Source organism: Pelobates fuscus, chromosome 5, assembly GCF_036172605.1.
Source record: "Pelobates fuscus isolate aPelFus1 chromosome 5, aPelFus1.pri, whole genome shotgun sequence".
Classification (NCBI taxonomy): domain Eukaryota; kingdom Metazoa; phylum Chordata; class Amphibia; order Anura; family Pelobatidae; genus Pelobates; species Pelobates fuscus.
The window spans coordinates 74153864-74167899 of NC_086321.1; the positions used below are offsets into that span (position 1 = coordinate 74153864).

General features: G+C 41.5%; 1 protein-coding gene across 1 annotated transcript in view; it reads right to left on the reverse strand.

Annotated features, from left to right (window-relative positions):
- FYB1 (FYN binding protein 1) overlaps positions 1-14036 on the reverse strand; it is a 170143-nt gene that overhangs the window by 27319 nt on the left and 128788 nt on the right. Inside the window, exons 4-8 of the mRNA XM_063453992.1 lie at positions 12216-12259; positions 10487-10536; positions 8018-8064; positions 1635-1758; positions 698-854 (exon numbers count right to left, since the gene is read on the reverse strand). Coding sequence (XP_063310062.1) covers positions 698-854; positions 1635-1758; positions 8018-8064; positions 10487-10536; positions 12216-12259 — 422 coding nt within the window. The remainder of the gene's footprint in view (positions 1-697; positions 855-1634; positions 1759-8017; positions 8065-10486; positions 10537-12215; positions 12260-14036) is intronic.

Below are 14036 nucleotides of genomic sequence, written 5' to 3' on the forward strand. Positions count from 1 at the left end.
CAGGGATAAAACATGTTAGTTCTACAACTACACACAGTTGGAATCACTTTGGATTTAAATTAACCAAGCACTCCAAATACCATAACCACATCAGCATGCTATAGTGGTTATGGTGCCTAGATATGATTGATACCAACCTCCCAATTGTAAAAGGTGAAATTCATAAGTGAGCAGTTTGATTTTCAGTTCCCTACAAATAAGTCTTTATTGATTAAACCCTAAACAGCATGATTAACTGTATCAGGCATTGGGAGAAATTAACCAGGGAATTCTCCATCCCGGCTGGTTTTCCTGGCAATTCTATATTCTATAAGTATAATGTATCAATCAATAATTTACATTCTGTTTGCATTCCTGTACACAATGGCTTATCAGAGCTAAGAACATGGTATTGCCCCTACTTTTACCCTTTGTGTCACTTTACCCCACTCCGTCTAGCATGTAAGCTCTCTGAGCAGGGACCTCAACCCCTGTGTTTCTGTGCGTCCAACTTGTCTGGTTACAATTACATGTTTGTTAGTCCACCCATTGTACAGCGCTATGGAATTGGTTGGCGCTATATAAATAATAAAATAATAATGATAAAAACAATAATGATAAAAACATCAACATTATAACTGCCATGTTTTCATTTAAAAGCTTCTATTTCACACATGTGTAGAACTCATACTTTTAATTTTCAGCCAGTGTTACTCACAGCATCCTTTCATTCTGCCCAGCCACTTTCCTTCTGGGTTATCTGTAACACGAATGATTTCGATCTGCTCTCCCTGCTTGAACGAAAGCTCATTTTTTCCACCTTTGTAGTCGTTGCAGGCCCTTGCCTGGTGAAGGACTTCAATCTCACCTGTGAACTGAAAGAAAAGAAAGAATTAGCCATAAAATAATTGCCTAGTGACACATCCCCACACATACCAAAGTTTAATTCAATTTTTAGGCTACTTTGTTTCTGATATTTTGGGGGATGTTATCAAAGTGTTCTAAAACGTTTCTGCATTGATAGGAAGGAAAACTCCAAGTACCATAATCACTACAGCTAGTTGCAGTACTTATGATACCAGAAGTGCCCTGATGGCCCCCATTGTAAGGAGTCGAACTGGGCTCTCATGGACTAAACCCTGGTGGGCATGACTAGCTCATTGGCTGAGAGTGTCAGCTGATTTGTCACATCTAAAAAGCTAAGGTTTGAACTGCCAGCCTAGCTTCGTGAAGAGATCTTCTATGGGCTGTGGTGGTTATGGTGTATGAAGTATTCCTTTAACGTGCTCTTAAAATGATCTAAAAACTGATGGTTTTATTAATAGTAAAAACTGCCAGTTTTCACACCAAATTTACAATGACCTAAAAAAGATATGTGAAACAGGATACTTGCTGGCAATATAAGTACAGAAAATTGATAAATTGGTTGTATTGCTAAAAAAATATGGTGTACACTAAAAAATGATGATTAGAAACAACAGATGGAAAAAAAAAAACACCAGACGTTATAAATTGTGCCAAAATGGCACCAACAATCAGTTGGAAAAGTGTTGGCAATACTTTGATAAATCTTCTACTTTGTTTCTTAAATCCCAAAACATTTTATTGTGATACCTGGAAATATTGCTTGTGAATTGTAAAGGGAACGTCCATACCTTGAATCTTTTCCTCATTTCCTGATCTTTTTTCTCTTTTTCCTTTTGCTCTTTTTTGGCTTGTTCCAACCTCTTTTTTTCCTGTTTGTCTTTCTTTAGTTCTTCCTCTTTTCGATGTTGAGTGCTAAGAATAAATTAGGCCAAGCCGAGCTGTGATTATAGTTGTGTTGGAAAACATTTCCAAATTTATTTACATTTTACGGTTGAATTTAATATTTTCTAAAGTCTGGTGTTAAGCGCAAAGTCATTCTCAAATAAGAATCTTTGGTGAATTGAAAAGTAAATTGTAAAATGTGTACAACTCACTTATTTGACTACAAGGCTCTATTTAGTGATTAATTATATTTACATTAACTAGGCAATCTCTACACAAAAAAAATAAATGATCTATCTATCTATCTATCTATCTATCTATTGTTCTATTCATCTGTCTATATATCTATCGATTTTATTTATCTATCTGTCTAAATATCTATTGATTTATCTATCTGTCTGTCTGTCTCTATATCTGTCTGTCTCTATATCTGTCTGTCTCTATATCTGTCTGTCTCTATATCTGTCTGTCTCTATATCTGTCTACCTGTCTCTATATCTGTCTACCTGTCTATATATCTGTCTACCTGTCTATATATCTGTCTGTCTATATATATGTCTGTCTATATATCTCTCTACCTGTCTATATATCTGTCTGTCTATATATCTGTCTGTCTGTCTATTGTCAGGATCGGGACAGGGATCCAACACGCAGAGTACAAACAGTAGCCAGATACGTATACCGGACCTTAGAATGGCCGGACTAACGTAAGTAGTACCGTATAGAATGGTCAAAGACAAGCCGAGGTCGAGGGTAACAGAAGACAGGTAAGCGAGAGACAAGCCGAATCAAGGGTAACAGAGATAAGCAGAGTAAGGTAAACAAGCCGGGTCAAAACCAAAAGGGATAATAGAATACACAAGCACTGAGTGACTAGAACAAGCTAGAACCACGACAGGGCAATGAGCTAATGAAGGAAGCTCTGTTAAATACCCTGTTCAGAGCAGTAACCACACCTCCGAGACGTCCTGATTGGTCCTGCAGCAATTGACTGACAGGTCGATCCGGGGGAGTGTCCTGATGATGACTTCCTGCCTAGATGGTGTAAAAGGCAGTCACTCCCTCGCGGCCGGCCTTGCATGACCGGATAGACCGCGGGGAAGGGAGCCATCAGACCGTCTGGATGGAGGAACAGCTAAGTCTCTACCTCTTTCGGAGGTAGAGACCACAGGTACCCTGACAGTACCCCCCCTCTCAGATACGCCCACCGGGCGGAATGAACCGGGACGAGATGGGAAGCGAGAGTGATATGCCCTGCGGAGACGGGGAGCATGAACATCCTCCTGAGGTACCCAACTCCTCTCCTCAGGACCATATCCCTTCCAATCAACCAGATATTGTACTCTCCCCCGGGAGATTCGAGAATCAATAATAGAGTTGACCTCATACTCCTCCTGACCCTCCACCTGAACGGAGCGAGGAGGGGCTATTGTGGAGGAAAATCTGTTACATATGAGTGGTTTCAGCAATGAAACGTGAAACGAGTTCGGAATGCGTAAGGTATTAGGAAGAGCTAAACGATACGCAACCGGATTGATACGGGTCAGCACCCTGTAGGGTCCAATATAACGAGGAGCGAACTTCATGGAGGGCACTTTTAAACGGATGTTCCTCGTGCTCAGCCATACCCTATCACCTGGAACAAAGACCGGAGCCGCCCTTCTACGTTTATCAGCGTGTTTCTTGACCAACATAGAGTTGTGCACAAGGATTTGTCGAGTTTGATCCCACAACCTCCTCAAATTGGCAACATGAACATCAACCGACGGCACCCCCTGGGAAGGAGAATCCGAAGGAAGAATAGACGGATGAAAACCATAATTCATGAAGAAGGGGCTTGAATGAGTAGAATCGCAAACGAGATTGTTGTGTGCAAACTCCGCCCAAGGAATCAAACCGACCCAATCATCCTGGTGTTCAGAAACAAAGCATCGTAAATATTGTTCAATTTTCTGGTTGGTACGTTCAGCAGCTCCGTTGGACTGAGGATGATAGGCAGAAGAAAAGTTTAATTTAATACCAAGTTGAGAGCAGAAGGACCTCCAAAAGCGGGAAACAAATTGGGAGCCTCTGTCCGATACAATTTGAGAGGGTATCCCATGTAGGCGAAAAATCTCCTTGGCGAATATCTCTGCCAATTCGGGAGAAGACGGAAGTTTAGGCAGGGGAATGAAGTGTGCCATCCTAGTAAACCTGTCAACCACGGTGAGGATAACAGTCTGTCTTTTAGAGATAGGTAGATCGACAATAAAGTCCATGGCCAAACAGGACCATGGTTTCTCTGGAACCTCCAAGGGTTGCAGGAGTCCACATGGAAGCGTATGGGGTTGTTTGGTTTTAGTACAAACTTCACATGCAGCGATGAACTCCTCAACATCCCTCCGTAAAGTAGACCACCAGAAGTCCTTAGAGATCAAGGCGTAAGTTTTGCGAATACCAGGATGTCCCGCCATCTTGCTATCATGTAAACACTGTAAAAGTTCCAGTTGAAAAGCAGGAGGAACGAAATGACGACCCGCAGGGGTCTGTTTAGGTGCGAGATGTTGCAACTTAATGATCTCGGCCAGTAATGGAGAATGAATCCTGAGATTCGTATTAGCAATGATATTGCACTTCGGAACTATAGAAGAAAGAACTGGTTCAGGTACAGTAGAAGGTTCATATTGGCGAGATAATGCATCGGCTTTAGAGTTTTTAGAACCAGGTCTGTAAGTCAGTACATAATTGAAGTGAGTCAGGAATAAGGACCAACGAGCTTGTCTAGAGGATAAGCGCTTAGCCTCCCCAATATATGACAAGTTTTTGTGGTCTGTCAAAATCGTAATAGGGTGTAGGGTCCCCTCCAACAAATGTCTCCACTCCTTTAAGGCTTTAATGACTGCTAACAGTTCCCTGTCTCCGATGTCATATCTGCTCTCAGCCCCAGAAAGTTTCCTGGAAAAAAAACCACACGGTGTAATGGTTTATCTACCGCTAATCTTTGTGACAGAACCGCACCAACTCCTGTCTCAGAGGCATCGACCTCGAGGAGAAACGGCAAAGTCGTATCAGGATGGACTAATATTGGAGCAGAAGCAAAAAGTTCTTTGAGCCTCTTGAAAGCAGCGAGAGCTTCAGGAGACCACGTCTTAGTTTCTGCCCCCTGTTTGGTCATATTGGTAATGGGCGCAATAATAGACGAGTAACCCTTAATGAAGCGCCTATAATAATTGGAGAAACCAATAAACCTCTGAATAGCCTTGAGTCCCTTAGGTAATGGCCAATCTAAAATAGACTGGAGTTTGTCAGGGTCCATCTTAAAACCTTCCCCAGAAATCACGTAACCAAGAAAATCTATCTGAGACTGATCAAAGCTGCATTTTTCCAATTTACAGTATAGACCATGTTGCAGAAGTTTCTGTAATACCGCTCTGACCTGTCTATGGTGAGTTTCAATCTCCCTAGAGTGTATCAGTATGTCGTCTAGGTAGACAATGACACAATCATGTTGAAACTCCCTAAGTACCTCATTAATCAGATCCTGAAATACTGCAGGAGCATTGCAAAGTCCAAACGGCATAACTGTGTATTCATAGTGACTGTACCGAGTATTGAACGCCGTCATCCACTCGTGTCCCTGCTGGACTCTCACCAAATTATATGCCCCTCTGAGATCTAACTTGGTGAAGATTTTGGAGCCCTTAAGACGATCAAATAACTCGGTAATAAGTGGAATAGGATAGGCATTTCTGACAGTTATTTTATTCAAGCCTCGGTAATCGATACAAGGTCTCAGCGTGCCATCCTTTTTCTTAACGAAAAAGAACCCAGCCCCGGCCGGGGAAGAAGACCTCCTAATGAATCCCTTTTCTAAATTCTCCCGAATATACTCCTCTAGAACCAAGTTTTCCTGAACAGACAAAGGATATACATGGCCCCTCGGAGGCATAGTCCCAGGTAGAAGCTTAATTTTACAATCAAATGGCCTGTGTGGCGGCAAAGAATCGGCATTCTTCTTGTCAAATACTGCCTTTAAGTCTAGGTAAAGGTCTGGTATCTGTCTTTCTGTGGACTGAATAGGAGTCTCAGGTATGTTAACATTAGCTAATGGAGAAACCTTGCATAAACACCTATCCTGGCAACCCTGGCCCCACGAGAGTATCTCCCCTAACTCCCAATCGATAATAGGGTTATGTTTCTTCAACCATGGGTACCCCAGAACTATGGGAACGGAAGGGGATGAAATGAGCAAAAGAGATAAATTCTCCACGTGTAGGATACCAACATTTAAACTAATGGGTATGGTTTCACGAAAGATAACAGGGTCTAGTAGTGGTCTACCATCTATGGCCTCAACGGCCAAGGGTGTCTCCCTTAGCTGGGATGGGAAATTGTTCTTAATAGCAAAGGCTTGGTCGATAAAATTCTCAGCAGCACCGGAATCTATCAATGCCATAGCCCTTACTACTTCCTTCTCCCAAGTTAAGGAAACTGGTAGCAGAAGCCTGTGATCTTTATAATTAGGAGTAGAGGACAAAATAGAAACACCCAAGGCTTGTCCTCTAGAGAGACTTAGGTGTCCTCCCGGACGGTTAGGACAGTTCGAGAGTAAATGACCCTTGGCTCCACAATACATACACAAACCCTCTCTTCTCCTGTACTGTCTTTCCTCATCAGAGAGGCGGGTATAACCTATCTGCATAGGTTCAGGAAGCAAAGATACCGTGGAGTCAGGACTTGGAAAAGCGGGGGCTAACCTAAAAGAAGGTCTCCGGTTCCTCTCTCGAGTGTTCTGTCTCTCTCTTAAACGTTCATCTATACGAGAGATGAACGAAATTAAATCTTCTAAATTCTCAGGGAGTTCTCTGGTAGCAACCTCATCAAGGATTACTTCAGATAGGCCATTCAAAAATACATCCATATACGCCTGCTCATTCCACTTGACTTCTGACGCCAGAGACCTGAACTCTAGTGCATAATCCACCAGTGTTCGGTTCTCCTGTCTCAGGCGCAACAGTAATCTGGCTGCATTAACCTTTCTACCTGGAGGATCAAATGTTCTTCTAAAAGCAGCTACAAATGCGTTATAGTTATACACTAATGGTTTATCGTTCTCCCATAGTGGGTTGGCCCATCTCAGAGCTTTCTCAATAAGTAGGGTGATAATAAATCCTACCTTTGCCCTATCTGTAGGATAAGAGCGGGGTTGCAATTCAAAGTGGATACTAATTTGGTTTAAAAAACCACGACACTTCTCAGGAGCCCCACCATAGCGTACTGGGGGGTTAATGCGAGAAGAAGCACCCACTGTGGCTACCTCTAGACCTAAACTGACAGGAGAAACAGGGGTATTACGTATCTCCTCTGGTGGGTGATTGGCATGAGATAATAAAGCCTGTAGCGCAAGCGCCATCTGATCCATTCTGTGATCCATGGCTTCAAACCTAGGATCAGGAGAAGCCAGCTGACTGTTTGTACTTGCAGGATCCATTGGCCCTGTCGTAATGTCAGGATCGGGACAGGGATCCAACACGCAGAGTACAAACAGTAGCCAGATACGTATACCGGACCTTAGAATGGCCGGACTAACGTAAGTAGTACAGTATAGAATGGTCAAAGACAAGCCGAGGTCGAGGGTAACAGAAGACAGGTAAGCGAGAGACAAGCCGAATCAAGGGTAACAGAGATAAGCAGAGTAAGGTAAACAAGCCGGGTCAAAACCAAAAGGGATCATAGAATACACAAGCACTGAGTGACTAGAACAAGCTAGAACCACGACAGGGCAATGAGCTAATGAAGGAAGCTCTGTTAAATACCCTGTTCAGAGCAGTAACCACACCTCCGAGACGTCCTGATTGGTCCTGCAGCAATTGACTGACAGGTCGATCCGGGGGAGTGTCCTGATGATGACTTCCTGCCTAGATGGTGTAAAAGGCAGTCACTCCCTCGCGGCCGGCCTTGCATGACCGGATAGACTGCGGGGAAGGGAGTCATCAGACCGTCTGGATGGTGGAACAGCTAAGTCTCTACCTCTTTTGGAGGTAGAGACCACAGGTACCCTGACATCTATATATCTGTCTGTCTGTCTATATATCTGTTTATCTTTCTATATGTCTGTCCATATCTCTGTCCATATGTCTATCCGTCTATCTATCTAGTCTATATTTGCAAATAACAGTTTTCATTTTTTTTTCAATCTCATGTTTGCAAATAGCTGAATTGTGTAATTAAAATAATTGCTTTTCAACAGTCCAGTGCAATAATATTTCATTATTAGTGTACAGATTCCATAATTGGTGGAAAAGTTTACCTTTCTTGGTCAATTCCTTCATAAAATTCTTCATCACTTTCCATGCTCTGTGAGCAACACAATAAAAATAAATAAAAATAAATAAACATAATACTTCTTTTTACCAAGGTCAAAGTGAATTATTATATCCTATAAATATGCCTGATTTTCAAGAAAAAATATGTTCATATAAATAGCCATCATGTATAATATGTAACTGTCAATACCTTACTATGATGTGTTATAATAAGTGTCTGAGCCATCTTATTTGTATCTGCAATGTTATGTAAATGTCAGTGTCTGTTTATGCGCTTCTGCCAGACTATGTCTTTGTGCTACCAATCTGTGTGTTAAGATTTCAGCTGTCTGTTTATCATGGTGTGTGTGCCAATGTCTGCATGTTTACCACTGTCACTAGAATTCTTGTTTCAGAATTAAGAGAAAACATTACTCAAGTGCAATTAGTAGTGATAACATTTATAGAGAATATCCTTATCTTTCATAAGCACTTTCTTTTATTCGCTTTGACAGTATTCTTTCTAAACACAGGATAGTAGGATGGTGTGCACAACACTCAATTGCAGTCTTGCACTCAAAGTCCCATTTGGATGTAAGTTCAACAGACATGTACAATGCTAGATGATAATCCGGTTCACCAGACATACATTGGGTTACAGGTCACCTCCTATTTTTGTCAGTCTTTATTTATGTAGATTTATTTAAATTGATTGTGGTCATGGTGTCACGTCTGGCAATGTCCCAATGTTAAATTATTTTCACTATTGGTTTGACACTGAATGAGGGTCCCATCTTCTGTTCGCCTATATGCCAATTGATACCAGTTATAGGCTGAAGGCAGTGCAGTTGTGTATTAATATATACAGTCATGTGGGAAGGCACCTTAAACCATATTCTTAAACCATATTTGGCCAAATGCTGTGAGAGGGTAATGCAGTTTGGTCTTCTTTGCCCTTGATTTTGTAACAGAGAGCCTTAGAAGTTGCAACCACCCTAGATTTTTGGAGGATTGGGCCTGGGCTGTGACCTACTTTGTTACCCGAACTCCTGAATCACTCAGGTGACTGAGGAATTTATTAATTCTCCACTGCACCAACACAATACTTGTAAATGCTGAGGCTATACAAGTTTACTTTAACTATAAATATTTGTTTATGGTGTCTGCAATTAACCAGAATTCAGTTGGACAAATTGTTAGCTTGCTGTAGCCTGATTTTGACCCAGACTTTCAAAGACATTTCAAACAGATAACTCTATCCAATTCAATCTGTGATGGAACCTAATAGAAATGTGAAAGACACCAAGATCCCCTATTCATATGGAGGATTGTGCTCAACTGCCCCATCTGATTGATAAAGTGGGGAGTGCAATACTCTCATTCATTATATATGTTCTATCTACTAAAATCAATAGAAAATTAGAACCTCAACCACTAATAAAGGTCTAACCCTCCCAACTCTCAATCAAAATACTAGACGGAGACCAAACCCCCTGGCAATGGTGCCAAGCAAAGAAAAAAATTCCAACCCCCAATAAACGGCTAAATGTTTTTAGGTATTATGTACTTTATTCTCTGTGCTCAAGTGTTTTAATATAATGGACACGTTTTAAGCATGTTTGCCCATGCCAGTGGCCAGCAGTTGAGGTTATGTAGGTATTGTGCTATGAATTATCTGGTAAGTGGTATAATCTTTTTTTGCATCCACCATACCAACAGATTTCTAGGAGTATGGGATTTACTGACTTATTATCTTTTAGATGCCAGATAACTTGGTATCTCCATGGCACTGAATTTCCCATGAAAGCGGGCACTGCTTGTTTAGGAGGGGCTAGGCAACTTCTTGGCTTTACATTTATTAAAGTGGACTTTGACATTTTATGGGTGATGGATTGGAGATTTATTTTAATCTACACTATCCCACCAGCGATGGCCAAGAGGTATCCATACATGAACCAACACCCAGCTGCAAATGTGATGTGGAAGCAGTGCACAGTATTTTACTGTTCATCTTCTTATGTTCTTATATAAAGTTACTTGACGAAGGTAGAGTTAAGGGTATCTGCACGACTACCTCTGTAAAAGGAAATTAGAACACGCTATTCCATTTAGAGAGTGAGACAACGCTGAGTGGGGGGAGACATTCTAATTACAGTGGTCTGTTACAGTTTTGTTTTCGAAGTCCTCTCCAACACTGCATGGTATGTAAAAATGATTAAATGATTTAAAGGAAATGATTAAAATGATATTTAATTTGCTTGATGGAAGGTAATGGGAAAGTCCTGCATAAGCAATTTGATATTGGTGGGCAGGTTCCCAATTTCTAATTCCTATGAAGCATGCTAAAGTTACATTATTATTTTTGCATTCGTATTAACCCAGAAAACTTATTTTACCACCAGCTTTAAAATATGCATTCCAGACATTCAGGTACCTGCCATGTCTTTGTACATTAAGTGCAATAAATAACGTACCATATCATCAGGAAACATTCCACCTGAAAGAGAAAAGGCTTTGTTAAAAACTACGAAATTAACAGTTGTAATATAAGGGATACCATAGGCACCAAATCAACTTTAGCTTAATGAAGCAGTTTTGGTATATAGATCATGCCCCTGCAGCCTCACTGCTCAATTCTCTACCATTTAGGAGATAAATACTTTGTTTACATAGTCCTAGTCCAGGGGTAGGCAACCTACGGCACTAGTGCCATGCACGGCACTCGAGGTGTCTTTGTACGGCACTCAAGGCTGCTGGAGCCAAACACACTCTGGCCTATCAGGAGTCCCAGTAAAACTTCAGATATTTGCTAATACGAAGAGGTGGTGAAGGACAATCCTCAATTTATGCATTGCAGCACATAGAGTAACTGATCTCAGATCACTTCCTCCCAGCACTTGTGAATGGGAATCCACACTTTAGTAGAGCAGCTATCGCAGCTCCTGTCCTTGACCTGTACCTGGCCAGCCTGGTCCCCACTGGAACCCAGGGAACCCACCCACACTGCTAGATATACACAGAAATGCAGAATAACCCTCCCCTCATACAAATAATATGAACAGCCCACAAACAAACATACACACAATCCGCACAAATGCAACACCACTAACAATACACATACATGCACACAACCCCACATGCAGCCTCTCACTGGAGGAGCCTCCTATCCGTGTTAAAGTTCAATCTACAGTACATGAGATAAAAACGTCTAAAGCAAGTTTACATCTGATTGAAAATGAAACCGCTATTTTCATGCAAGCTGAATCAGTCACAGCCACGGGAGATGTGACTAGGGCTGCATAAACAGAAACAAAAGTGATTTAACTACTAAACGGCAGAGAATTGAGCAGTGAGGCTGCAGGAGCATGATCTATACACTAAAACGGCTTCATTAAGCTAAAGTTGTTTTGATTCTTATAGTGTCCCTTTATATATATATGGGATTTAATAGAGTTCAATTTAATCAGACATAATTGGGATTTTAGTTATATTGATAGGATGTCAGATTTATACAGGGGAAGCTGACCCATGTTAATGATTAGATTTAATAATGCATATAGTAGTTTGTAAGTGAGTTATAATATAATAGTTTGCAAGTGAGTTCTTTCATTTTTTTGATTTTCTTCTACTCTAAATATTCAAGAGCAGCATTCTTCTGTGCTTGTGGATTGTACAAATCAACAAAGCACAGAATCGAACAACAAAAGTGACTGGAGGAATCCATAATGGAAATATATTGTGAATATAAATCTAGGTATGATTTTGACTAAAGTGGTCTGGGTGAAGGCCCCCTGTCTGTTTCTGAGAAGCTGTAATGATTACATTGCAGGGTTGACTCAACCTCAAGCGGCTGCATTCCAGACAGTTACCAGAGTTGCTTCTGGGTCTCTATTGGAGTTTGACTCTGCTAAACGACATTGGACATCCTCACGCTTTGCATGAGGACATCTAGCATCTTCAGATACCCCATTGGAAAGCATTGATGCAATGCTCTCATATGGGGAACCTTTAAAACCTACCCAGCGCTCACCGCACATGCACATTAGGTTCCACCAATGCCGTGACTAATGCAGGTTTGTATTCCTCATGCTACAGGGTTCCTTTAATGCATTTTTTAAGTGAAACATTTCACACTTTCATTTTCTGACCATATGCAATCTTGAAATGTTACCAAAGTATAAAAATAGCAAGTGCCATACACACCATTATCATCCACATCATCATAGTCTTCTTCATCAGATGGTATCCTGAAAACAAAGATAGTTGTTTACGTATGGAAGTAAAATATATTGAAACAATACCCAAACTATCCCACAAACGAACAACTAAATAAATGAAGATTTCAGCATGTTGTCTATATCTGGTAAACAACATGAAGAGCTAGACGTTAGGTACATATTCATTAACTGTAGGTAAGAAATTATACTGTGAATGTGTTTATTCAAATTATGCTGTGAATGTGTTGTATTTTGGCTTATGTCTGTATTGTAGGTGAGAAAAATAACTTGATGGATGTATACTGGTGACCACTAGATGTCAGAAAAGTGTTGTGTGAAAATTCAAAATATCTGAAACAAAAACATGACATCTTGACACACTTTCAAGAAAGAATAATATATATTCAGTGATCATTGTAGTGAGCATTTTTCTTCATTTGATATATTTGACTCATAGCAGTGTGAGTTTTAATACTGTAGAGCTCTGTGATTCACTCAAACATAGCTTCTTATTGAATGTTGTGATGCACTTATGCACAAGGAAGATTACGGAGAAATGTTTTGCTATTGATATTTATTTGTGATCGGGGCAATATTGCCGTTATGGTTAGATAACACATAATTAGCAATAAACATCTTAGTCAATAGCACCGGTCGGTTGTGGTGTGCTGGAACCGACGATGCAGTAGGTCTGTAAAAAAAGAGGGCCCACCTTAGAGGGTAATGTGAATAAAGGGAGTGGTGGGAGGGGTAACTCGCCCAGCCAACAACGATAATGTGGTAGAGGATTGGATGCCCATATAAAGGTGATCCAAGTCCCTCCCGCAATTACAGGCCCAGCCTCAAATTTGTGGTCAGGGCAATATTGCCGTAATGGTTAGATAACACATAAATAGCAATAAACATCTTAGTCAATAGCACCGGTCAATAGCAAGTTGTGGTCTGCCGGAATCGACAATGCAGTAGGCCTGTAATAAAGAGGGCAAAGAGAAGTGTACCATACAAATATATTCATTCTACAATACCTCAAAATTACTTGGAGAAGTCACGATATGCCTGACAAATCCCTAACCGGTTCCGGTATAGATAATGTACAAGAGGATGATTGCCATCGTCCCATGCCTGTGGTTGTAGTGGAGTAGTCCCGGCTCTAAGGGATGCCGGATTAACTGTGTATACTCTGCGAGATGGAGCACCAGACCTTTCAGAGGTGTTGGGTAGAGACAGTCCCCCAGTGACTTGGGAACTCGAGGCATACGATTTATACAAAGCCACCATTAGTGTGTGTTGGCACTATAACATACCAGCAGGCTAGCTATTGCCAAGTGGTGAAGAATTTAACTGAGGGTGACAGGTGAGGCCCTGCTAGAGAGGCTCTATCTATGCGTTGGGGAGGTAGAGGCCAATGAGATGCGGGTGGCGTGGTGATGGCCTCTCTCGGAGCACCTCAAATTGCCAAAAACGCACGAAACATGAACAGGGCATGGGGCAAACCAGATGAGCATAAAGAGGTGAACATGACAGCAAAACACAAAGCCAAACACCCACACAAAGCAAACCCAGATACAACAAAACCCACGAAGCAGAGCCACACATCCGCAACACCACGAAACCAGTCAAGACCACAGCAAGCGAGAAACCCCAGAACCCCCCACCCCCACGAAGGCACCTGTGATAGGACAGAACACCTAGGCCAGGAGCCCATGCACTGCCGGCAACGCAGAGCAGCGTTGGGGGGGAGGGAGGGTGGAGACAAACGTGGGAACCCGGCGAGACGGAAGGGAACTAGTTCTTTATATATCAATTG